At 46.6% G+C, this 27512-nt stretch overlaps 1 protein-coding gene across 5 annotated transcripts in view; it reads right to left on the bottom strand.

Moving 5' to 3' along the window:
• The window catches only part of AMBRA1 (autophagy and beclin 1 regulator 1), a 667981-nt gene that overhangs the window by 466690 nt on the left and 173779 nt on the right, over positions 1 to 27512 (bottom strand). For 4 of the 5 annotated variants that reach the window (XM_069221710.1, XM_069221709.1, XM_069221712.1 and 1 more), the window contains one exon: positions 9232 to 9318. The exons of the other annotated variant lie outside the window; for it this stretch is intronic. In XM_069221710.1, coding sequence (XP_069077811.1) covers positions 9232 to 9318 — 87 coding nt within the window. The remainder of the gene's footprint in view (positions 1 to 9231; positions 9319 to 27512) is intronic. 5 annotated transcript variants of the gene reach the window in all.

Here is a 27512-nt window from a genome sequence, read left to right as displayed (position 1 = left end):
AGTAAGTCGACATGGCACTCCCCTCAGGGTGCCATGCCAACCTCACACTACCTATGCAGTATAGATAAGTCACCCCTCTAGTAGGCCTTACAGCCCTAAGGCAGGGTGCACTATACCATAGTTGAGGGCACCAGTGCATGAGCACTGTGCCCCTACAGTGTCTAAGCAAAACCTTAGACATTGTAAGTGCAGGGTAGCCATAAGAGTATATGGTCTGGGAGTCTGTCAAACACGGACTCCACAGCACCATAATGGCTACACTGAAAACTGGGAAGTTTGGTATCAAACTTCTCAGCACAATAAATGCACACTGATGGCAGTGTACATTTTATTGTGAAATACACCCCAGAGGGCACCTTAGAGGTGCCCCCTGAAACCTAATCCAACTACCCGTGTAGGCTGACTGGTTCTAGCAGCCTGCCACACTCGAGACATGTTGCTGGCCACATGGGGAGAGTGCCTTTGTCACTCTGTGGCCTGTAACAAAGCCTGCACTGGGTGGAGATGCTATCACCTCCCCCAGGCAGGACCTGTAACACCTGGCGGTGAGCCTCAAAGGCTTACCCCCTTTGTTCCAGCACCACAGGGCACTCCAGCTAGTGGAGTTGCCCACCCCCTCCGGTCACGGCCCCACTTTTGGCGGCAAGGCCGGAGGAGATAATGAGAATAACAAGGAGGAGTCACTGGCCAGTCAGGACAGCCCCTAAGGTGTCCTGAGCTGAAGTGACTAACTTTTAGAAATCATCCATCTTGCAGATGGAGGATTCCCCCAATAGGGATAGGAATGTGACCCCCTCCCCTTGGGAGGAGGCACAAAGAGGGTGTACCCACCCTCAGGGCTAGTACCCATTGGCTACTAACCCCCCAGACCTAAACACGCCCTTAAATTTAGTATTTAAGGGCTTCCCTGAACCTAAGAATTTAGATTCCTGCAACTTACCGAAGAAGAAGACTGCTGAGCTGAAAACCCCTGCAGAAGAAGAAAGAAGACACCACCTGCCTTGGCCCCAGTCCTACCGGCCTGTCTCCTGCCTTCTAAAGAAACCTGCTCCAGCGACGCTTTCTCCAGGACCAGCGACCTCTGAATCCTCAGAGGACTGCCCTGCTTCCAAGAGACCAAGAAACTCCCGAGAACAGCGGCCCTGTTCAACAAAGACTGCAACTTTGTTTCCAGAGGAGCAGATTTAAAGACCCCTGCAATCCCCGCAAGAAGCGTGAGACTTGCAACACTGCACCCGGCAACCCAGAATCGACTGGTGGAGAAACAACACCTCAGGGAGGACCCTCCGGCGACTCAGAGACTGTGAGTAACCAAAGTTGTCCCCCCTGAACCCCCACAGCGACGCCTGCAGAGGGAATCCCGAGGCTCCCCCTGACCGCGACAGCCTGACTCTAAAATCCCGACGGCTGGAAAAGACCCTGCACCTGCAGCCCCCAGCACCTGAAGGATCGGAACTTCAGTGCAGGAGTGACCCCCAGGAGGCCCTCTCCCTTGCCCAGGTGGTGGCTACCCCGAGGAGCCCCCCCCTTGCCTGCCTGCACCGCTGAAGAGACCCCTTGGTCTCCCATTGAATCCTCTTGCGAACCCGACGCTTGTTTGCACACTGCACCCGGCTGCCCCCGTGCTGCTGAGGGTGTACCTTTTGTGTGAGCTCGTGTCCCCCCCGGTGCCCTACAAAACCCCCCTGGTCTGCCCTCCGAAGACGCGGGTACTTACCTGCTGGCAGACTGGAACCGGGGCACCCCCTTCTCTCCATTGAAGCCTATGTGTTTTGGGCACCACTTTGAACTCTGCACCTGACCGGCCCTGAGCTGCTGGTGTGGTGACTTTGGGGTTGCTCTGAACCCCCAACGGTGGGCTACCTTGGACCCCAAATTGAACCCCGTAGGTGGTTTACTTACCTGCAAGAACTAACAATACTTTACCTCCCCCAGGAACTGTGAAAATTGCACTGTGTCCACTTTTAAAACAGCTTATTGTGTTTTATGTAAAAAGTATATATGCTATTGTAATTATTCAAAGTTCCTAAAGTACTTACCTGCAATACCTTTCAAATGAGATATTACATGTAGAATTTGAACCAGTGGTTCTTAAAATAAACTAAGAAAATATATTTTTCTATAACAAAACCTATTGGCCTGGATTTGTCTCGGAGTGTGTGTTACTCATTTATTGCCTGTGTGTATGTACAACAAATGCTTAACACTACTCCTTTGATAAGCCTACTGCTCGACCACACTACCACAAAATAGAGCATTAGTATTATCACTTTTTGCCACTATCTTACCTCTAAGGGGAACCCTTGGACTTTGTGCATGCTATTCCTTACTTTGAAATAGTGCATACAGAGCCAACTTCCTACACTTGGGAAATATAGAATCTGACCTGAGGAGTCCGCTTTCCTAAATAAAACCAAATAATGAAAAGTTAATCACCAAGATGCAGCAGCAAACGTCTCATTAAATTGTTTTGATTTCTGCATAAGTTTTCAATATATAATAATTATATCATTAATAATTCGAGTATTTGTTTGGTGTGTACTTGTTTGTGTATTATTTGTGAATTACTATTTTAATGTTTGAAATTAAAATTGTACAAATTGTTTGGGGGTCCCTGGCTTCCAGTAGTGATTCAATGGGGTCCTCAGGAGTCAAAAGGTTGGGAACCACTGCCTTATGGGATTACTGGGTACTGAAGTATTACCCTTTATCTTGTGCTGGATACAAGTTCTGTATAGTCTTGGAGGGGAAGCTGAGGGGGATTAGAGCAGACAGAGCTGCATGGACAGTCTGTATTGAAGTAAACCCTGGTGTAAGCCATTGTAATGTGAGGCTTTTTAATGCTTTAAAGAGTCCAATCCTAAGGCTGGTGAGAGCACAGAGCGGGACGCAGCCAGCAGGGCGTGGCTATAGTAAAAGCAACTATTACTGACAACTGCTGTATAGCAAGAGGTTCAACATCAAGCTGTATTGATCTCTTTGTTCGTTGGTGAATGTCCTCTCAGTATTGAGTGGCCTGGTTTAGGAGGGTTGATGGTGCCTGCCTTCAACTACAGGCATTCCCTGAGCTTTTCTGGTTGCAGGTTGGGTGCAGAAGCCACCCAGAGTTCGCTCTGGATACAGATAACCACAAGATGTTCTATCAGGACAGTCAGGAGAAGTAGAAGTTCAAGGCCTACACTGATTACAATTGGCTGTGAAAGCACTACATCTTAGTGCTTCTTCTGACTTTTCCTATAGTTGACCTCAATCTTGTGTGAGTCTTCGAGGAACCTTAGGTAGAGTGACCCATATGTATCAATAAAGAGGAGGCAAAACAGTGACAAACAGCACAGAGAGCAGCATATGTGGATATTGTGAAGAGTAGCAGCACAAAGGTAATGAAAAAGTATCAACATCCAAGCAGTCAAAAGGAACTGAACACAGGTCAAAAAGTAGTGCACAGGCAGCTAGCGAGAAGTATCTCACAGCCAACCAACGTGCAGCAACAGTGCACAGACCGCCAGCGAGGAGCAACAGCGCACAGACCGCCAGCGAGGAGCAACGGCGCACAGGCCGCCAGCGAGGAGCAACGGCGCACAGGCCGCCAGCGAGGAGCAACGGCGCACAGGCCGCCAGCGAGGAGCAACGGCGCACAGGCCGCCAGCGAGGAGCAACGGCGCACAGGCCGCCAGCGAGGAGCAACGGCGCACAGGCGCAGCATGCAATTGTAAAGCTGCTGCTTAAAAAGCCCATTCTGGATTCAGCGGTATTTAACAACTATAAGCCGATATCCATGCTACCTACTGTCGCAAAAGCTTTGGAAAAGCACGTGAATACCCATCTTTCTAAATTTCTGGAAAATAACCAGATTCTACACCCCTCCCAGATGGGTTTTAGGCCCTCCCATAGTACGGAGTAGGATCTATTGGGAATGACAGAAGAAGTTAGGAAACAAATGGATCAGGGTAAGGCCTCTGCGGTGGTGCTGCTCGACTTGAGAGCTGCTTTTGATACCGTTGACCACAGTATTCTACTTCATAAATTGAAGGGAATTGGAATCACCGGAAATGCCCTAAAATGGTTTACAGCTTTTCTGGATGGAAGAACCTTTCAGGTTCTTGACCGCTTGTTTTTTTCAGACAACTTTAAGACCATTTGGGGAGTCCCACAGGGCTCATCATTAAGCCCCACATTTTTTCATGTGTATATGAGTCCATTGGCAAGAATAGTGGAACTCTTTGGTCTCTCGTTGATGTCTTATGCCGATGATACCCAGCCAGTAGTCTCCTTTTCGTCCTCTCACAAGTCCTTTGAATCGCAGCTTGCCTCATGCCTACGGGCGGTTTCAAATTGGATTTTATCCATCCCTAATAAGAAAAAACATGGTCTACAGAGGCTAACACTGCTCCAAAAGAAGATCACAGGGACCACTGAGAAGACCTCGGCTCCAAAACAAGGACCTTATGTGCTTATAAAATGTTAATCACTGGTGAGCACTTGTCCAGGCACTGTGTCCACTACACCAATAGAGACACTGTCTTCAATACTGAGTAGGCTTAACGGTGGGTGGCATCACCATTAACAACCCAACCGAACATACATGAAAGTTACACAAGGACATGAAGCTAGAGTGATTGAGGCAAGCTAAATCAGATATGGCACTGTGCACGACATGGCCACAGCGGAAGCATGGGCTGAAAAGAGGAGACCGCAGAAGCAGGCCTGGAGGGAAAGGACAGCTGGGTAAGGGCTGAAGAGTGGAGACAACAATGACAGGACTAAATAGAGGACACAGCAAAATTATAGGCTGAAGAGAGGCCACAGTGTAGGCATAGCTGAAGAGATGGCGTGAGGTGGCATGGCTGAAGAAGGTCAAACAGGAGGTAAGGCTGAAGCAAGGCCACAAAAGAGGTAGGGTAGGAGAGGGGCCACAGCAGAGGAAAAGGTAGAGCGAGGGAGAGGGAGTACACATCAGAGGCAGGGTGTGTATAGAAGGCACATAACAAGGGAGGGCTGTAGAGAAACAACAGGAGAAGGGAGAAATGAAAAGAAGCTACAGGACAAGACAGAGCTGCAGAGATGCCTGGGAGGACTAAAGGTTGCAAAGGCCACTGGAAGAGGCATGCCTGAAGACTGCCACTGGAGGAAGCGGGGATGAATAGAGGCCACTGGAGGAAGCGGGGATGAATAGATGCCAGTGAAGGAGGTGGGCCTGAAGAGAGGCCGCTGTAGGAGGCGGGATGATTAGATGTCAGTGAAGGAAGCGAGCCTAAAGAGAGGCCACTGGAGAAGGCAGGGATGAAGAGAGGCCATTGGAAGAAGCAAGGATCAAGAGAGGCCACTGAGAAGCAAGGATCAAAAGAGACCACTGGAAGAAGCAAGGATCAAGAGAGACCACTGGATGAAGAGAGGCCACTGGAGGAGCCAGGCCTGAAGACTGCCACTGGAGGAGGCGGGGATGAATAGAGGCCACTGGAGGAAGCAGGGATGAATAGATGCCAGTGAAGGAGGTGGGCCTGAAGAGAGGCCACTGTAGGAGGCGGGATGATTAGATGTCAGTGAAGGAGGCGAGCCTAAAGAGAGGCCACTGGAGAAGGCAGGGATGAAGAGAGGCCACTGGAAGAAGCAAGGATCAAGAGAGGCCACTGAGAAGCAAGGATCCAAAGAGACCACTGGAAGAAGCAAGGATCAAGAGAGACCACTGGATGAAGAGAGGCCACTGGAGGAGGCAGGCCTGAAGAGAGGCCACTGGGGCAGGCGGGGTTGAAGAGAGGCCAATGGGGGAGGCAGGGATGAAGAGAAAGGCCACTGGGGGAGGCAGGGATGAAGAAGGAGCCACTAGAGGAGGCAGGCCTGAGGAGAGAGCCCTGGAGGAGGCAGGCCTGAGAGATGCTACTAAAGAAGGCGGGCCTGAAGAGTGACCACTGGAGAAGGCTGCGAAGACGAGAGGTTATTGGAAGAGGCGTGGATAAAGAGAGGTCATGGAGGAGGCAGGGCTGAAAAGATGTCACTGAAGTTGGCGAGCCTGAAAAGAGGCCACTGGAGGAGGTCACAATGAAGAGAGGCCAATGGAAGAAGCAGGGGTGAACAGAGGCCACTGGTAGAGGCAGGCCTGAAAAGAGGCCACCAGAGGAGACAGGGCTGAAGACAGATCACTGGAGGAGGCAGGGATAAAGAGAGGTCACTGAAGAGGCGTGCCAGAAGAGAGGCCACTGAAGGAGGCTTGGATGAAGAGAGGCCACAGAAGGCAGCATGGATGAAGAGAGGCCACTGGAGGAGACAGGCCTGCAAAGACGCCACTGGATGAGGCGGGCCTGAAAAAAGGCCACTAGACGAGGCGAGGATGAAGAGAGGCCACTGGAGGAGGCACAGATGACGCAGCAGCAATGGAGGAGTCAGGAAAGAAGAGATCCATTGGAGGAGGCAGGGATGAAAAGATACCACTGAAAGAGGCGACCTGAAGAGAGGCCACTGAAGGAGGCATGGATGATGAAAGACAACTGGAGGAAACAGGTATGTAGAGGGGTCACTGGAGGAGGAAGGGATGAAGAGAGGCCACTGGAATAGTCAGGTATGAAGGGCAAAAAAAGAGGCCTCTGGAGGAGGCAGGCATGAAGAGAAACCACTGGAGGAGGTGTGGACAAAGAGCCGACTGGAGGAGGCAGCCCTGAAGAGAGGCCACTGGATTAGGTAGGGATGAAGTGAGGCCACTAGAGGAGACACGGATGAAGAGAGGCCACTATAAGAGGCAGGTATGAAGAGAGGCCACTATAAGAGGCAGGTATGAAGAGAGGCCACTGAAGGAGGCAGGGATGAAGAGAGGCCACTGAAGGAGGCAGGGATCTAGAGGCCACTGGAGGAGGCAGGAATGAAGGGAGGCCACATGAAGGGAGGCCACTGGAGGAGGCAGGGATGAAGGGAGGCCACTGGAGGAGGCAGGGATGAAGGGAGGCCACTGAAGGAGGCAGGGATGAAGGGAGGCCACTGAAGGAGGCAGGGATGAAGAGGCCACTGAAGGAGGCAGGGATGAAGAGGCCACTGAACGAGAAAGAGATGAAGAAAGGCCACTGGAGGAGGTAGTGATGAGGCCACTATAAGAGGCAGAGATGAAGAGAGGCCACTGAAGGAGGCAGGGATCTAGAGGCCACTGGAGGAGGCAGGAATGAAGGGAGGCCACTGGAGGAGGCAGGGATGAAGAGAGGCCACTGGAGGAGGCAGGGATGAAGAGAGGCCACTGGAGGAGGCAGGGATGAAGAAGGCCACTGGAGGAAACAGGGATGAAGAGAGGCCACTGGAGGAAACAGGGATGAAGAGAGGGATGAAGAGAGGCCACTGGAAGAAACAGGGATGAAGACAGGCCACTGGAGGAGGCAGTGATGAAGAGAGGCCACTAGAAGAGGCAGGGATGAAGAAAGGCACTGGAGGAGTCAGGGATGAAGAAAGGCACTGGAGGAGTCAGGGATGAAGAAAGGCACTGGAGGAGTCAGGGATGAAGAAAGGCACTGGAGGAGTCAGGGATGAAGAAAGGCACTGGAGGAGTCAGGGATGAAGAAAGGCACTGGAGGAGTCAGGGATGAAGAAAGGCACTGGAGGAGTCAGGGATGAAGAGTGGCCTCTAGAAGAGGCAGAGATGAAGTGAGGCCACTAGAGGAAGCAGGTCTGAAGAGAGATCACTGGAGGCAGCAGGCCTGAAGAAAGCCCACTGGAGGAGGCAGGCCAAAGGAGGAATTAGGACTGAAAAGAGCCACAGGAGCAGGCAGGGCTGGACAAGGCCATATAAGGAGGTAGGGTTGAAGAAATCCCATGAGAGAAGTAAGGCTGAAGCAATTCCAGAGAAATAAGCCAGAACTTAAAGGTAGCAGAATGAGACAGGGCTGAAGACGAGGGCGTGGGCAGCGCTGAAGAAAGGCTACAAATGACGCTGACAAGGTAGGGATGAACAGTGGCCAAACAGAGGAGACATTTATGAACACAAAGCAACATTATGAGACAGGGCTGAAGATAGCCATAGGAGGAGGCAGGTTGAGAAATGACATGGAAGATGCAGAGCCGAAAAGACCACGGGAGGAGGCAGGGCCGAAAAAGGCCACGGGTAGAGGCAGGGCCGAAAAAGGCCACGGGTAGAGGCAGGGCCGAAAAAGGCCACGGGTAGAGGCAGGGCCGAAAAAGGCCACGGGTAGAGGCAGGGCCGAAAAAGGCCACGGGTAGAGGCAGGGCCGAAAAAGGCCACGGGTAGAGGCAGGGCCGAAAAAGGCCACGGGTAGAGGCAGGGCCGAAAAAGGCCACGGGTAGAGGCAGGGCCGAAAAAGGCCACGGGTAGAGGCAGGGCCGAAAAAGGCCACGGGTAGAGGCAGGGCCGAAAAAGGCCACGGGTAGAGGCAGGGCCGAAAAAGGCCACGGGTAGAGGCAGGGCCGAAAAAGGCCACGGGTAGAGGCAGGGCCGAAAAAGGCCACGGGTAGAGGCAAGGCCGAAAAAGGCCACGGGTAGAGGCAAGGCCGAAAAAGGCCACAGAAGGAGGCAAGGCCAAAAAAGGCCACAAAGGGAGGCATGGCCAAAAAAGTCAGTGGGGGGAGGGGGGCCTGAGCCCTAAAAGGCCACAGAGGGCCATTAGAGGAAGAAGGGCTGCCAAAAGCCACGTAGAGGCGGCAGGCAGCAGGGCTGCAAATGGACACTTAGAGGAAGGCAGGGCAGAAAAAGGCCACATAAGGTAGTGCTGAAGGAAGGCCATAGGATGAGGAAGGTTGAAGCAAGACCAAAAGAACAAGGCAGAGTTGAAGAAAGGAAGCGGGACAAGACAGGGCTGAATACAAGGGAGTGGGAGGGCTGAAAAAAGCCACATATAAACAATTCTGAATAAAGGCAGAGATGACCAAAGGCTAAAGGAGGAGGCACAGCTAAACAAAGGCCACAGGAGGTGGAAAGAGCGGAGAAAGGCCACAAGAGAGGTGGTGAGGCTGAAGCGAGGCCAAGCAGAGGTGCAGATACCCACCTCAAAGATGAAGGACAATAACAGGGCCTATGGCAGTGGACAGAGAGCAGAAGATCTCGTAAGGAAGAGACACACAGGGAGCAGAGGCCCCAATCAGGGGAGTAAATGGGATCAATAAGGTCACAGTAGAAAGGCTGCAGGAGACAGAGCAGAAATAGCAGGAAGGTGTAATGAGGTAGGAGCTGTTACATAGTGTAATAAAGCTGAATCGAAATACAGTCTTTCCAAGAAGAGGGGGGCCGGGAGATGAGGTCCTTACCTCGCTGGGTCTGGGTAGATGGGGTGCTCCCGGGACCCGGCTCCATCATAGCGGGATAACGAAATGAGAGAGGACTCCAGCAGCCTCCTAAACAAGGAAGAGAGGAAGAAAACAAGACGACCTTGTAAGTTATCAGTGGAGAGAAGGACAATTAATTGCAGGGGGTTGGATATGTGGGAGGGCAGAGAATGGAGGAGGATGAAAAGAGGTGGGCTGGGATAAAAGAAAGCAGAGTGTGTGGCAAAAGGGGGACTGGAGGGCATAAAGATGTGGGCTGTTAACTGGGAAGGACAGACAGATGGGGCTGATAGGAAGGGCACAAATGTAGGCAGGTATGAAATCAGTGAAAACAAAAAAGAGGGGACAAAATGGAGAAGAAGTGGGTTAGGATGGGGAGAAGGGCATGTAACAGAAAGACAGGAAAGAAACATTAGAAAAAGTAATGAAGCATCAGGGAATGAAATGGAAAGATATGGGCGTTATGGGTGTGAGCGCAGCCTACATTCAGGCAACGCAGGACAGTCCCCACCCTCCCCCCGAGAGTTCAAACAGGCCATGATACTACTAACAAAAAAACTGTGCAAAAAAGCCATTATGAAGACAACTTGGAGGGAAGATTAACATTTAAACGGCAAATGGACAGAAAAGTTTTACTTAGTGTGTAATACATTCCATGAAGAATTGGTGACGACAAAGTCCATTGTGTAATATCCCATCTCAGACTGATCATCCATCAGGGTATGAAGAGAGATCCTTACAGAGAACTGACACATCCCCCCCTTGTTCAATCTGCTCCACTGTGACTTCTGTGTGCAAAGATGATCTGAGGTGATCTAGCCAGCCAGCAGATTGCCCCCCGTACCAAAAAGAAGGAAGATGGCAGGGTTCGTCTTGCCAAATCTTTGGAACTAAATGAGTGGCTCCACATTTCACTGATGAATGACGACTTCAAGACGTCCCACAACAAAGATGTCTGCAATGTTACCTTGAAGGATCAAAGACCAACCTGCATGGCTGCCTAGTTTTCCTCTCCGTCACTATTTCACTGGCTTGAGACACTGAACGAATTTTTCAGTATTTTCTAAATAGCTAACATTCTTTGTTCACATCAAACCACAACCCCTTCAAGCAGCACAGCTATGCTGAGCACAATAATCAATGTCTGATCTTGAGACCCTGGAAAATTGTAGACTGTTGACAGCATTAGAATTTTTAATTATCCTTCCGTCCTCAAAGAATGTGCCTCAGAGCACCTCACACTATGTACGATTCTTCCACATCTACCCCGCCTTCGCAGATCTAAGAGAAGAATGAGCCTTTACACTGGTTTAAGGACACGACCAACCCCCCAGATTCCACCAATCGCCTCCTCCATACTTCTGCGCCGGCACCTGCTTGTGCACTACACTGAGCGCTGCTGCCACTGTATGCACAAACATGTATGCCCATGTGCATTCTGCACCTTTTCTTCCTCTCAGACATGAGAATTAATGTCAAGCAACCTCGCCGTTGAGAGGTATTCTAGCTCCTCTCAAGCTCTACAAGATCCACCTATTAACACATCTTAAAATATCTCAAAAACACTAATCAGATTTACACCAAATCACAAGAAGCGCATCTTCTGCACCAAGATCTAGACTCCTGCTAAATATGGTTTAGTTCCCTCCGTTCAACAGTTTTTGCTGTAGTGCTTCTCAAAGACATCTGTGGAAAATGTATGGAGATTTTGCATTTTAGGACCTACCCCTCCTTTTTAGGTCAAGAACTCGGCGCTCTGGCCTGCTGTAATCTATCTGTGTGTGGGCTTTTAACCAGGTCCATGGACATTCATCACTATCACTCGTGCATGGGCTTGCCTTTCAAAAATCCTTTGTTATCACTGGCAGATACTTTAAGTTTGTCCTTCCTTCGGCAGATTTGTTCCCACCTTGGCTATCAACCCCGTCCCATGGACAACTACACTTTTGCCAACACGTCTGACTGCGAACTAACTTATTTTTCCTTTTGTGTCTCTCCTCCGTGCTCATGCTCATGGCGGCCATGGCTCTTTGAATCAGCTCACTTATGTCAGCCGTTTTACTTTTCATTTACAATTTACAACGCTAATAGCTCTAACTCGAGCAAACGTGGGACCCATTGCAATGCAAATGCTTGTTTTCTCAGCCGCTGCTTGACGGATCACTTAGAAACGTTACAGGAAGGAAATGATGTGGATAAACTTTTTTGGGGAAAGTTTCAAGAAGATTTGTCAAAGGGGGCAAAATGTATTAGGAAACCAAAGACCATTCTTCCTAAGGTACGTAGGCACTGAATAATGGTGCCTGCCACTGTGTAATGCACACATATGTGTGTGTGTGTGTTTTTATACTTATTCACTAAAAGAATAAATACACAAAATGATACAGGGCCATTACAGTTAGGATCAGAATTACATGCACAAAACTATAGAAATTCACTAGTGTAGGAAGTTGGCTCTGTATGCACTATTTCAAAGTAAGAAATAGCATGCACAGAGTCCAAGGGTTCCCCTTAGAGGTAAGATAGTGGCAAAAAGAGAGAATACTAATGCTCTATTTTGTGGTAATGTGGTCGAGCAGTAGGCTTATCAAAGGAGTAGTGTTAAGCATTTGTTGTACACACACAGGCAATAAATGAGGAACACACACTCGGAGACAATTCCAGGCCAATAGGTTTTTGTATAGAAAAATATCTTTTCTTAGTTTATTTTAAGAACCACAGGTTCAAGATTCACAAGTAATACTTCAAATGAAAAGTATTTCAGGTAGGTACTTTAGGAACTTTGAATTAGCAAAATAGCATATACAGTTTTCACATAAATGACATATAGCTATTTTAAAACTAGACAGTGCAATTTTCAACAGTTCCTGGGGGGGGTAAGAGTTTGTTAGTTTTTGCAGGTAAGTAAACCACCTACGGGGTTCAAGTTTGGGTCCAAGGTAGCCCACCGTTGGGGGTTCAGAGCAACCCCAAAGTTACCACACCAGCAGCTCAGGGCCGGTCAGGTGCAGAGGTCAAAGTGGTGCCCAAAACGCATAGGCTTCAATGGAGAAGGGGGGTGCCCCGGTTCCAGTCTGCCAGCAGGTAAGTGCCCACTTCTTCGGAGGGCAGACCAGGGTTTTTTTTTTGGAGGAGACCGGGGGGGACAAAAGTCAGCACAGTAAGTACACCCTCAGCGGCACAGGGGTGGCCAGGTGCAGTGTGCAAACAAGCGTCGGGTTTTCAATAGAAAGCAATGGGTGACCAAGGGGTCTCTTCAGCGATGCAGGCAGGCAAGGGGGTGGGGGGGGGAGGGGCCTCCTCGTGGTAGCCACCACCTGGGCAAGGGAGAGGGCCACCTGGGGGTCGCTCCCGCACTGGAGGTCGGATCCTTCAGGTCCTGGGGGCTGCGGGTGCAGAGTCTTTACTAGGCGTCGGGTCTTTGAAGCAGGCAGTCCCGGTCAGGGGGAGCCTTGGGATTCCCTCTGCAGGCGTCGCTGTGGGGGCTCAGGGGGGTCAACTCTGGCTACTCACGGTCTCGTAGTCGCCGGGGAGTCCTCCCTGTGGTGTTAGTTCTCCACAAGTCGAGCTGGGGGCGTCGGGTGCAGAGTGCAAAGTCTCACGCTTCCGGCAGGAAATGTGTGTTGTTTCAAAGTTGCTTCTTTGTTGCAAAGTTGCAGTCTTTGGGGAACAGAGCCGCTGTCCTCAGGAGTTCTTGGTCCTTCTAGATGCAGGGTAGTCCTCTGAGGCTTCAGAGGTTGCTGGACCCTGGGAACGCGTCGCTGGAGCAGTGTCTTTAGAAGTGGGGAGACAGGCCGGTAGAGCTGGGGCCAAGGCAGTTGGTGTCACCGTCTTCTCTGCAGGTTTCCAGCTCAGCAGTCCTCTTCTTCTTAGGTTGCAGGAATCTGAGTTCCTAGGTTCTGGGGAGCCCCTAAATACTGAATTTAGGGCTGTGTTTAGGTCTGGGGGGTTAGTAGCCAATGGCTACTAGCCCTGAAGGTGGCTACACCCTCTTTGTGCCTCCTCCCTGAGGGGAGGGGGGCACATCCCTAATCCTAATCCTAATGGGGGAATCCTCCATCTGCAAGATGGAGGATTTCTAAAAGTTAGAGTCACCCCAGCTCAGGACACCTTAGGGGCTGTCCTGACTGGCCAGTGACGACTCCTTGTTTTTCTCATTATCTCCTCCGGGCTTGCCGCCAAAAGTGGGGCCGTGGCCGGAGGGGGCGGGCAACTCCACTAGCTGGAGTGCCCTGGGGTGCTGTAACAAAGGGGGTGAGCCTTTGAGGCTCACCGCCAGGTGTTACAATTCCTGCAGGGGGAGGTGATAAGCATCTCCACCCAGTACAGGCTTTGTTACTAGCCACAGAGTGACAAAGGCACTCTCCCCATGTGGCCAGCAACATGTCTGGCAGACTGTTAAAACCAGTCAGCCTACACGGGTAGTCGGTTAAGGTTTCAAGGGGCACCTCTAAGGTGCCCTCTGGGGTGTGTGTTACAATAAAATGTACACTGGCATCAGTGTGCATTTATTGTGCTGAGACATTTGATACCAAACTTCACAGTTTTCAGTGCAGCCATTATGGTGCTGTGGAGTTCGTGCATGACAGACTCCCAGACCATATACTCTTATGGCTACCCTGCACTTACAATGTCTAAGGTTTTGCTTAGACACTGTAGGGGCATAGTGCTCATGCACCTATGCCCTCAACTATGGTATAGTGCGCCCTGCCTTAGGGCTGTAAGGCCTGCTAGAGGGGTGACTTATCTATACCTGTAGGCAGTGTGAGGTTGGCATGGCACCCTGAGGGGAGTGCCATGTCGACTTAGTCGTTTTATCCCCACTAGCACACAATCTGGCAAGCAGTGTGTCTGTGCTGAGTGAGGGGTCCCCAGGGTGGCATAAGATATGCTGCAGCCCTTAGAGACCTTCCCTGGCATCAGGGTCCTTGGTACCAGGGGTACCAGTTACAAGGGACTTACCTGGATGCCAGGGTGTGCCAATTGTGGAAACAAAAGTACAGGTTAGGGAAAGAACACTGGTGCCTGGTTAGCAGGCCTCAGCACACTTTCAAATCAAAACTTAGCATCAGCAAAGGCAAAAAGTCAGGGGGTAACCATGCCAAGGAGGCACTTCCTTACAACTAGTTATAGAATATAAAGTTATTTCAAGTTACTATAACTCGTACGCTAAGATAACTATAACTAACTCCCACCATGTATAGTTTTCAGATCAATAATTGTACTGCAAATGTTGCAATATTATCATCAATGATGTCATAGAAGCAATTACTGATGTAATAGATGGGGTAATTAGCAGGCCATAGCGAGGGCATGATCTATATTTACTTGAAAGAACTCAAACTAGAACAGCTGAGTTTCCATGGTTTTGTGCATGTAAATTCTGATCCTAACTATAATGTCCGTGTAACCTTTGTTTTTTAGTAAATTTCTAAGGTTTTTTAAATGTGAATTCCTAACTATAATGCACCTTTAACCTTGTCTTTTTTTCAATACATTTCTATGTTTTTTTCTATGTAGTGAGGGATTGGATGCTGGGGCTGGCTTGAGGCCAGGCCCTGTGGCCAACCCCCCACATGCATCCAACCCCACATCACAAGAGAAAAGCAAGGAGAAGGCACTCAAAAACATGAGAAAAAGCACAGAGAAAGTAGTGAAACAAGGGAGAAATCAGTGAGAAAGAAGGAAAAGCAAGAAGAATACACACAAAAGACTAGGGAATAAAGCAAGGAGAAAACAGTGAAAAAAATGGAAAAGCACGGAGAAGGCACACAGAAAATAAGGGGAGAAAGCAGTAAAAACAAGGAAAAAGCAATGAGAGGGCACAAAAAAAAGGGAGAAAAAGCCGTGAAAATGAGGGACAAGCACGGAGCGGGCACATAAAAAACAGGGGGAAAAAGCAGGGACAAAGGCAGTGAAAACAAGGGAAAAGCACGGAGAAGGCACACAGAAAATAGGTGGGAAAATGAGAAAGCAGTAAAAACAAGGGAAAAGCAATGAGAGGGCACAAAATAAAGGGGGAAAAGCCGTGAAAATGAGGGACAAGCAAGGAGAGGGCACACAAAAATAGGTAAGAAAGCAAAGTGAAAGCAGAGAGAACAAGGGAAAAGGAGAAGGCACTCAAACAGGGAAAAGCAAGGAGATAGCAGTGAAAATGTGGGACAAGCAAGGAGCGGACACACAAACAAACAACAAGGGAAAAAAACAAGCAGTGAAAACAAGGGAAAAGCAAGGCGTATGCACCCAATAAATGGGGGGGGAAGCAAGTAGAAATCTGTGAAAACGAGGGAAAAGCGAGCAGAAGGCACACAAAAAATGAGAGAAAATGCAAGGAGAAAGCAGTGAAAACGAGGGAAAAGCAAGGAGAAGACAGGAGCAATAGCAGTGCAGCAGCATGGGGAGAGATGGGACTTTTTTCTTTAATTTTTTTCAGCAAATTTGCAGACACACAGCAATTCTGCAGCAAAAATTTACAAAAATAAACCAGGCCTAGGGGGTTAGAGTATTCCTACCCCACCCCCTTCTGTGTTATTTTTTGCTTTTTTTTCTTGGAACTTGGCGGAGTCAGAGTCCCAGAACGGCTGCCAGCACTTTCTGGTTGAAGTGCTGCCAGCCAATCAGATCTGTCAGATCTGCAAGGGATGCGTGTCCCCTACGATAGATTTATTTTATTAACTCCAAAACTACTGAACGGATTTACAACAAATTATAACGAGCATTTACAATGCAACGGGTCTCGCGTTTGCTCATGTTAGAGCTGATCGCGTTGTAAACTCTTAACCCGACTTTTCACCTATCGGGCAAAAGTGCATTTATGTACATAACCCGAAAAAGTGAAATCAAGTATGTAAAGCGCTCGACTTCTGCCAAGCGAGATCGCGCTCGTAAATTAGAGAAAAAAAAGTCCAAGAGCCCGATGGAAAACAGCGAGCCTCGCATGTTTTCTGTACTTGGTCGCTGCGCTCGAGGAGGGCTAGCCACCGGAAAAGGCATGACGTATGCTTGCCTTCAACTAATGAAAGCAAGCAGATTTTATTAGGGAAGCCCACGAACCAATAAAAAACACGGACGTGAAGTTGACAGGGCTCCGAGCCCTTTTCTAAATACAAAAGAGTCTTGCTGCATACCCATGCGCGAGCGCATGCAACGCAGGCTCGACCCTAAAAAGGGCTCTTTCTGGACCAACAGCTAGCTTCATACCAAATTTGGCATAATTCCATCTAGCAGTTCGGGTTGTAGTAATGTCTAAAATTCCTATGGGAAACTGCATGGGGAAAACATTCAGCCGTTTTGGCTATGGCTGTGTCTAATTATCTTATGGAAAACTGCACGGGGAAAAAGCATTTTGGGGATCACCCCACCACAACTATTTTTCTCCTTGACATATATTGAAAATTTCCCGGAAGATCATTTTTTACATTTTTTGTGAATATTCATCAAAAAAGGTATTAGCAAATTGAAAAATACACTTTGTATGGAAATGTGGTCTTAGCTATACCTACTCAGAGACAATTGCTACTGGGTCTTCTCCACCTCAGCTCTTTCCTGGAAGGTGGAGTCTATGGGGTGAAATGAGTTGGGAGGTCTCCTGCTGTGCTGCAGCGCTTCTGCCAATTGTGGCCCGAGTAACAGGGAGTCCCTGAAACACCTGTTCAAAACACTTTGCACCTAGGCAACACAAAACTCATGTCACTTGTGACACCTAAAGTCCAATTAATGGCAATTCTGAGGTGTCTACACACCTCCTGTGTCCACTGGGAGGATGGGTGTACTGTAAGCGTCTTGTACTGCCAATTCACGTAGTAGTGACAACGAACCTGCTTGACATCCAGCCATGATCATTACCAGATTGTTACTTATATTAGTCCTTTTATGACTTCCACAAAAGGGTACAAATAAAGGTCTCTGCTCAGCTGTCCTGTCATGGGCAGCCTGGTGCTGCTACATGCAGCCGAATAAGCCTGGCACAGGTGTAGCCAATCACAGAGTAGGAGAAGGCTGGCCAGACAGTGGGAGCACCTTTCGACAATGAGGCATGTTCACCAGCAGCAAGACTTCATTAGAGGACACCCGACTCTTTTCCACCCCAGTGACATTTTCCCCACATAGAAGGACCTGGCTGACAGGAGGCAGGTCAGGAAGGAAGGAGGCAACACCAGTGCTCTGTCTCATGACCCATACAAAATACCTCCAGCTGTCCATTCCTGATCCCTTGATGGACATCCTGAATACCGTGGGGTGTCGGCCGTCAAAACAGCTTGTCTCTTATAAGACGAGCTCTACATTAGCAGTGCAGCCAGCCTGATCTGTTGTGAGACCACATTAACAGGAGGTGTATGCATTTTGCATTACACACAAAATTATTGAAAATGTGAATGCTGCAGCTCATCCTACATTGATAATGTTACCAACGTACCAGCCAGTCCAAGACAGTAAGCTCACATGGTACTGCCAATACCGGGGGATATGCCAATATGTCTTGAAATTTTATGACATTGTTGCCATGAGCCTCTTTTGCACTCATGTTGTTTCCCCCTGTTTTTAGCTTCATTTTATATTTTATGTGTTTTAGCTGCACAGCTGTTAGCAATGATATTTTACCCGCATTTCTTGCATAATATTTTTCTAGAAATAAGTGGTACGAGTTGCTCGGTTAGTTAGCCTTTTCATGACTTGTAATCAGTACTTTCTGTTCAAGGTTAGAACACTGTACACAATATTCTAGTTCTTTATTTCCTGTTCAGGAGACAGCTTCTAGCATCTAGACACAGCACTGCATCAAAGCTGTGCTTCCAATACAGTATGACTATTATATAAACAGTGCACTGATCCGGAAGGGGCAGAGGGCATTCCAGCTTCGACCGTCCTGGGACACACGCTGGGTTTGACATGTAGCTCTTCTGGCGTTAATCTACCAGCTCCCAGAGAGAATTCTCAACTACACCGCAGACCAACTCCTGACGCTGACTTCAGGTATGGTGCTGGGGCTAATCTTTTAGATCGGGCCAGGCAGAAAGCTACACCCGCTATGCTCTCCGCATAGTCTTAGGGTTAGGTAGGAACCTGTAGAACTCATTTCCCATGGTTGGATTTTTCAATGTCTTTACCATATTCACTATGCTGGTTACTTTACTTTGTTTCACCTACCCAATTATCACAGCTCATTCTATCTATGCAAGACTACGATTGTTTCAATAAAGGTATTGAAAACGTATCTTGTATCGCTCTTGTGTTTCACCTGGGCATGCATGACTAATACAACAAATAGGCTGATTTGTTTTAATCAGTTCCCTGGGTAGTCTGAGTGTCATGTTCAGGTTGCCATAATCACCTTCCACCCCAGTAGGTTTAGCGATTCGGGGAGGCACTGTGAGCTAGCCAGGAATTGGGAGGACAGTTTCTGATGGTGTAGACAGACTTATCCCCCACATTCACAGTACTGCCATCCTGAAGAACCAATCTTAGTAGGAACCATAGATCATTGTAGGCACTGGTACAATGTCAAGTACTGAGTAGGAAACTTTTATTGAATCCCGTTAAGTTCAAAGCAGTAACATAGCGAGGGTACAATAGGCCCTAAAGCAAGAAAGAAAAATGGGCCACCACTGGTTTGCAGATAAAAGACACCTAGAGTCTGGGTGCAGTGGCCACTCACACTCCATCAGCCATGGTGCCAGTGCACCTGCTGCACTAATAATATCCAAGCCCCTGGTTTATGAAACCAGAATTGAGAAAGAACAATCGAGGTTATATAAAACTTGCGTGTAGAAAGCTGGCTAAGTAACGGGAAGTATATCAGGCAGAAAATAAAAACTGGTCACAGGAAGCTTGATTGAGGACGGTCAAACAAAAGGTTAACAGAGGCTTGTCCAGCAGAAGGACACACAAAAGATGGCAGAAAGGGTTTGGCCTACGATCACACAAAGCTCATTTGGTAAAACAAAAAAAACAACAATTAGATAAATCTTGTTAGTTATAATAATGGTTAAACCCACAATTTGTCTGGACAACAAAGGCTCAACAGTAGATAATTTGTCTACTAAGGAGAACAAATATTGCTATTACACCGATTACCCGATACTAACAAGCCCTTGATTTTAAGACTGTAGTTGAACCATAACTCCAAAGATTACAATGTTTTCTACAGAATCAGACTAATAGAAGATCGTACACTCCAGAAAAAGTATCTAGTGGAACAGACAAACTGAGAATAGTCTAATCCAGGATTACAGAAATAACAATGGAACAGTCAATGAAGCAGACAAACTGACAATAGCACAAGACAGAGACAGAGACAAGTGAGTCCGGAGCAGCTGGGGGCGGGACCAGAAAGCCCCTTTAAATTTTGATCGCTCGCCCGCTGCCGCGGGTCGCGCAAGACAGAGACGGAGACAAGTGAGTCCGGAGCAGCTGGGGGCGGATCCAGGAAGCCCCTTTAAATTTTGATTGCACGCCCGCGGGTCGCGCAAGACAGAGACAAGTGAGTCCGGAGCAGCTGGGGGCGGGACCAGGAAGCTCCTTTCAATTTTGATCGCGGGCCCATCCTGTGCCCGTCTGTGACCGGTTGAGGCCGGGCCGGGCCCCCCTTGAGGACTGCAGAACAGGAGGTCTTGTGTGTCTAATATTAAGGGAAGAGAGGGGAATTTTCCACATTGCACTGGACTCCCTGATCTCTGCTGACTGGCTGGAGCAGGGGGCGGAAACCCGCAGCCCTTCTAAACTTAACTTAACTTTGTGCGCACGATTTGCGGGTCGCGCAGGACTGCTTAAACGTTGCTGGCTGGTTGGAGCTGGGGGCGGGAACCTGTAGCCCTCTAAACTAATCTTTAAACGAAGCCCGGGCTAAGGGCGGACTTGTCCCTCGCTCGTCTTCGACCGGGCTAGATTTTGTGCATCTTATAGTATTTAGAGGTTCTCTAATTTATCAGTGAGTTTTTGTTCTTAATTTATTACTTAAAGTTTAGATTTTGCTCTCCCCTGGTGAGGAATTATTCTCTGCTAAGGAGTGCTTCAGCCCACTGCGCTGCCTTGTGGAGAAGTGAGTGGTCACGGGGCTGGGGTTGGTTATTTTGCCTTTGACACATCTCAACCTATTTCAGGAGTTCTTAGACCTGTGGTATCCACGACTACGATAGAAGGTTTTACTATTGCTGTCTAAGGGTACTTTTGTGAATTTTATTTACCATGGGGAAAAGGAAAACTAGTCTCCAGCAGGGGGATTGTAGGAAGGGCTCTTCAGGCCAACCCTCCATTACTAGTTATCTATCTTCTGTAATTGGGGCTATCGAATTAGAACAAGTAGAAGAACGGATTGGGGCTGTCCAGAAATCTGCTCAGCCACCCCCACTTGAGCCTGTTGTTCATATAAATACTGTTTCAAGAACCAGGCCATTACATCCGTCTTGTCCTCTAATATTGCACAGCTGGGTCATGATGCAACTCCTCTTACAGACTCAATTAATTCTCCTACCCCAATTGTTAATTCATTCCTGGAATGCTTCCGCTCCCAGGCTGATTCCCCTCCATTGCAGAAGAGGAGAGCTGGGAAAAAGTCTAAGAACACAAAAAAGGATCTAGGTTCTAAAAGGAGAACATACACCCATCCGGTAATAGGTGCTAAGGATCCAGTTGCCTTGGTTTCCACTCTTGAATGTTCTTTGAAGAAGGGTGCCCCTGGAGATTTTACTAGCGCAATAGATTCTATACTTAAATCCTTTTGTGCAACCTTAGAAGCGAAACTTATCACGATTACTAGAAAGCTTGACTGTTTTTGTAATGATGTGACTAATACTTTATCCCAATTACTTAATCCAGGATTACTAAATTCAGGAAAACTTCACAGCCACGACCCAGTACATCAAACCAACCCCTTACCTACTTTGTTACCCCAAGGAGTTAATACTCCCTCTGCCAATTCTCAGGTTGTTTCTGGCCAGGATAATTTAGTAAGTGATTCTGCTCAGGGGACGACCATGGAAGTTTGCTCCCCTAGGCTGCATGTTTCTGGATATGACAAATCTGTAAATCATGCAGATTCTCTGCACCTACCTCCAGATTGTAATCCGTACGTACTGGTTTTATCAAATGTTCCCTCTCTGGAGAGATCCAAAATAGAAGACACCCAATCTTTAATCAGGAAGGCTGGTTATTGGCTGAAATCGAATTTTAAACTAAATATTCACTATAATGATAAGATTCTTAAGGCACGTAGAGTGAAGAGGGTTGGATATTCAAAGAAAATGGAGGAGGGAGACTATGTTGTTTTACATTTTGCAAACCCTCGTTCAGTGGACTACTTTTTGGCTAACTCTGACCTATGTAATAGGTCATATAATGGGATTCAAATTCATTCTCTGTGTCATTTTTATGACCCCTCGCTTTTACCACATCGCTCCACTGCTGACTTAAGAAACCACACCTCTGTCCCGGGAAGGTCTCATTTGCAGGTAAATGTGCCCACCAGTAATCGTTTTTTGGCTCTCAACTGCCTAGATGAGAACGATTGACTGAAGGTCACGGAATTTCCTTGCCCTAATAATATGGTGAGATCAATGGCTGGGAATTATTATGATGATGTTATCCGGGATGTAGGAATGATTTGGATATGCCAACTCCCAAAAACACCAGAGACTTAACACCATGTCTTGTGTCCAGACCACTAACCCTGATTAGTTGGAATATAGCGGGCTTCGGTCCAAAATTGTCAACTCGGATTGGACGAGTTTTATTTCTTCTTACGACATAATTTGTCTACAGGAGACTTGGTCTAAGGATACGTTCCTTCTAGATGGATTTACTTCTTTTTGTCAGCCAGCTATAACCTCTCCAATGGGGGGAGCACGTGGCGGCCTTTTAGTTCTCGTATCCTTACATCTTCCTTTATAGAATGTGTCTTTAATTTGGTCTTCTCCTTATTTTATGGTTGTTCTAGTATCCATCAGAAGACGGAAAGGTATTTTGATTTTAAATTTTTACAACAACATCCCCCGGGGGTCTCCTTATGGGTTGCTTGGAGGAGGTAGCAGATGATGTTGATTTATCAAATGATTTGCAGGTTAATGATCTGATTGTATTATGGGTTGGCGATTTCAATACTTCTTTGTGTTGTAAGAAACCTTCTGAACTGTTTGCCTTTCCGGATGAGGGCAGAGAGTCATCAATCCATTTTACTCATTCTGCTGAAGGAGTTGATTTAAACTACTTTTTATGTAAATTTGATTTGGTACATATTGTGGAAAAACTGGCTGCTGATGCTTGTAATATACCAACCTTTACAGGGAAACTGAAGGGGAGCATCATTGATTTTATACTTATTGGCTCCTCAGACTATCATCTAATACAAGAATTTAAGATCACGCCTCATTGTGCCAGTGACCACAATCTGCTTAGCATTAAATTGGACTTAAATATCAATCAGGTTCCTAAGAATAAAAGTGTGAGAGCTAGTACTGTTTATAACTCAAATTGCGGCTTACGCTTAAAATGGGACAAAATAAACCAAAAATTATTTAATCAGGAAATCATAAGAACTAGGATTGATTCTATTAATATGTGTTTGTCCCAGCAGTTAGATTATGATCGTATAGTCCATGAATTTGAACTTTTAAGTACTGATATCTCGTAAGCCTTGGTGGTGAATAGGCCCTCGAAGGGCCCGGTTGTTCATAGATGGTTTGATTCAGTATGCTCTTCTGCTCATAAAAAACTTAAAGAAGCTCTTAAAGCAGTTCCCCCTTCTTGCCAATTAGTTAAATTAGCTAGAGCCGAATACAAGGTTGCTCTTGAAAAAAGGAAATCAGAAATTAGGTCCAAGGCTTTGGACGCTCTTCTGGCTGCCTCTGAGCTGAAGGATACCTCTAAATTTTGGAAAGTGATAAATCACCCATATTTTTCAGATAATAACACTAAGGTTGATGATTGCCTTATTGCAGAGGATGTATGGGTGACTCATTTTAGGAAAGTATTTTACCCAGGAAATTAGGACAACGAGAACCGGTATAAGGAGGATAACTCTACTGAAAAACCCTATTTTAGACTCCAATATTAAGGCCCTAGATATTACTTTTGATCTTCATGAGGTCCTAGGTGCCATTAAACGGTTAAGGCAGAGAAAGGCTCCTGGCCCTGATGGGGTCCCTGTTGATCTTTTTAAATCTGAAATTGATCTTTGGGGCCCTTTTGTTACAAATGTGTTGAGAAGTGTTGTAAAAAGTAACGTACCTACTTCATGGAAATCGGCTATCATCATTCCCATCTTCAAAAAAGGAAACAAACAAGATCCTTCCTGTTACAGACCACTTTCTCTTATTGATTCAACGGCTGAGATTTTGGGAAGTGTGATCTTATCTCGTTTAGAAGATTGGGTGATTGAGGCACAGATTTTATCCCCAATTCAATTTAGTTTTAGACCTGGTTTAGGTACAGTTGAGCAAGTTTTAAACTTGCATCTGATACTTAGAAAATATGTGATTGCCAAAAAGGAGTCGATTCACATGGCATTTATTGATTTGACCAGTGCTTTTGATTTGGTCAATAGGTCGAAATTATGGCAAATTTTGGGAGCTTTAGGTTGTGATACGACCCATTTGGAGCTTATTAAACGCCTACATACAGACTTAATGGTTTCAGTTCAGTCGGGCTCATCTGGTCAGAGAACTTCTATTCCGTCAACAAGGGGCGTAAGATAGGGATGTATTACATACATACATAAATGGGCTTTATGATTCATTGGTAAAACACGGTAAGTATGTACCAAAGACGGGCCAGAGACTGCTCCCAGTTTTATTATATGCTGATGATGCCGTTTTAATTGCTCGTACTGAAAATGGTTTACAGGGTTTATTGGACATCTTTTATAAATTTATGCTGGATCTTGACTTGAAAGTGAATTATCCTAAGACTTTTGTTATGACATGCGGCCCACATAATACAAGGTCCAAACAATTTACCATGGGAGGACATATTTTAAATAAGGTAAAGAACTTTTGTTATCTAGGTATGTATATGAGTTCCTCTTTGTCCTGGAAGACTCACCTTAATTTTAAGTTCCAACAGATGATAAGGAATAATGAAGCGATTTTTCGCTTTACTCGTAAATTAGGTCACAGACCCCCTTCCTCAGATGAAAACACTTTATAACACCAAGTGCGTTGCAGCAGTCTTATATGGGGCAGGTGTTTGGGGCTATAACAAAGTACCCTCCCTCCAAAGTGCTGAAAATAAATTCCTGTGTAGATTACTGATGGTACCAAAGTGTATAGCAAACATCATTAGTCACGAGGAAATTGGTCAATGTTTTTTGGAGGACAGGGTTTCCATCGCCCCTTTATTGCTCTGGATTAGATGTTGGCTGAATCCAGCGGCAAAACTTGTACAAGACTGTATTTTTGACTGTTTACAGTTGGACAACTCAAATAGAATTCCCTCTTTTGAAATCTTTTGATCCCTATGTCCGGATTGCCACGGCTCCATCTCTGGAACCTTATTTGACCTGGTTTTCATGTTCTAAAATAAGCTCTTTTTCTAACCTTTTTTAGAATTAATCTGATTCATTTTAAGGTAGCCTTTCCTAAACAATGTATTCGGCAAAAGGATTTACCACCCTGCCCTTGTGATTTCAAATCAAAGCAGAGTACCTCTCATTTTTTCCTTTTCTGCCCTTTATATGCTACTCCCAGAAAGACCTTTATTTTACTGATCTTATGTCTTTTAAGACCCATCCATTACAAGGAAGCTCTACTATATTTCCAGAGATTGACAGATATTCAAACCTGTCATCATGTACTAAATTTTGTCATAGCTTCTTTAAGTATTAGGAAAGGATTATTTCGATCTAATCCCTATACGTTTGTGAGAGATTTCTGCATAACACCACAAGGTAGTTGTCAATAGTTTTGTTCTGAGATAACGTCTGCAAATTCTGTATTTTCTGTGATCTTAAATTGTGCCTAGTATACCTATTTGCCATTTGACAAGGAGTTTCTGGATTGGATGTTTATATGTTGTTTTTAGATCATGTTTTTATGGTATTTAAATGTGTTTTATACTATTTATAGATTTGTAATGTGTGTTTTTGTATGCACTTTTATGGCAACTGGCGAATAAAGTTCTCTGACTGACAACAGTCTAATCCAGGATTACAGGACGTTTAACAATAAAACAGTCAGTGGAGTAGACAAACTAACAATAGTCTAATCCAAGATTACAGGACGTTTAACAATAGAACAGTCAATGGAGCAGACAAACTGACAATAGTCTAATTCAGGATTATAGCAAAGTTAACAATGGAACAGTCTGAAGATCATCTGACCTAGGATTGCAGAACGTCCACATAATAGAACAGACTAACTTAGTTGTTCCAATGATTGTTCAATAAAGTCACAGGGAGCACATTAACTGAAGATGCAGGATTAAAATAAACTTCATAATGGACAGGCTGAAATCAATCCAATCTAGGATTACAGGATGTTTATGTAATATTATAGGCTAGGAGAAAATGGTCCAGTTCGAGAACGCACCACATTTATTTAATGGATTTAACAGAGTAACTGAAGATTTTCCAAAATACAATCATTTATGTAATGCGACAGACTAACAGAAGCTGGTCTATTAAAGGATTACTCAGTAAAACAGACAATGCACTCCTATTCTTTACGTTCAAGTAATGCTGGACAAGTTACTTACCTTCTGTAACAAATAATCTGGTAGAGATATATTCTAGTTGCAGATTCTTTACCTTAGAATTTCTCCCAGACGTCAGTCTGGATTTGGAGATTTTTCCTTGAGAAGTACCCCTGCGCACCATTAGGTGGTGTCGGTCGACTCCATGTCCGTCGTTAGTTTCGTGTTCACCAGATATTACATCTTAAGTCGTATATAGGTGCCACCCTAGCATGCTGACGTCAGTTACTTTAAGACTTTCCACGCCAGAAGCGCAGAGCTATGAAGGACACCGACCCTGGTGCATCAGAACTAGGGCCCTGAAAGATAGGTCCCTGTCCCTAGAAATCAGTCTGCAGAGAGGGGAGGATGGGTGGGTCAGTCATATGTCTCTACCAGATACTCTGTTACCGAAGGACAGTAACTTGTTCATCTGATAGATGCTTCTAGTTGCAGATTCCTTACTTTAGAGTAGATACCCAAGCAATACTATCCCCAGAGGTGAATCTGCAAACTAAGATCATACTAGGAAGTCCTGCGGGACCGAATGGGCAAAGTACCCTCCCCTTTGGACCTGACTGTCCAGGTAGCAGTGTTTGGTGACCATGTGCAAAGATGTGCAAACTTTGCTTGCTAACACAATACTTGCAGCTGTTGCTTTAGTGGAGTGAGCAAGAAAATCCTCCGGGGGTTTCTCCTTACGCAATGAGTAGCACATTTTAATGCAGAGAACAACCCATCTAGAGATGGTTCTCTTCTGCACTGCCCAACTTTTCTTCGCACCCACATAACCCACAAAGAGTTGAACATCCACCTAGAACTCTTTGGTACGATCAAGAGAGATCAACAATGCTCTTTTTGGGTCCAGGCGGTGAAGTTTCTCCTCTTCCTCAGAGGGATGTGGAGGCGCGTAAAAAGTAGGCAGGGTGATGGATTGGCCTACATGAAAGGGCATGACCACAGAAGGTAAAAAGGAAGCCCTGGTACAAAGCACCACCTTGTAAGGATGGAGTAAAGGGCCTGCAGCTCATTCTGCGTGCAGAAGTGATGGCTACAAGGAAGGCTGTCTTTGGTGTAAGAAGCCGAAGTGGAAGGTTGTGAAGTGGCTCTAAAGGAGCACCCATTAGGAAAGTAAAAACAAATTCAAATCCCATTGGGACATTATGAACGGAGGAGGAGGACATGTATGGGTAAGACCCTTCAGAAACCTACCAACAATAGGAGATTTAAAAAGGGTTGGTCAGGTAATCGCAGGAAAGCCGAGATAGCAAACAAATAACCCTTGAGGGTGCCTGTAAGGAAATGCCTCCTTGGCATGGTTACCCCCTGACCTTTTGCCTTTGCTGATGCTATGTTTTGAATTGAAAGTGTGCTGAGGCCTGCTAACCAGGCCCCAGCACCAGTGTTCTTTCCCTAACCTGTACTTTTGATTCCACAATTGGCACACCCTGGCATCCAGATAAGTCCCTTGTAACTGGTACCTCTGGTACCAAGGGCCCTGATGCCAGGGAAGGTCTCTAAGGGCTGCAGCATGTATTATGCCACCCTGGAGACCCCTCACTCAGCACAGACACACTGCTTACCAGCTTGTGTGTGCTAGTGAG

The sequence above is a fragment of the Pleurodeles waltl genome, chromosome 3_1, assembly GCF_031143425.1.
Source record: "Pleurodeles waltl isolate 20211129_DDA chromosome 3_1, aPleWal1.hap1.20221129, whole genome shotgun sequence".
Taxonomy (NCBI): Eukaryota; Metazoa; Chordata; class Amphibia; order Caudata; family Salamandridae; genus Pleurodeles; species Pleurodeles waltl.
This window is presented reverse-complemented; position numbering and strand designations above follow the sequence as displayed.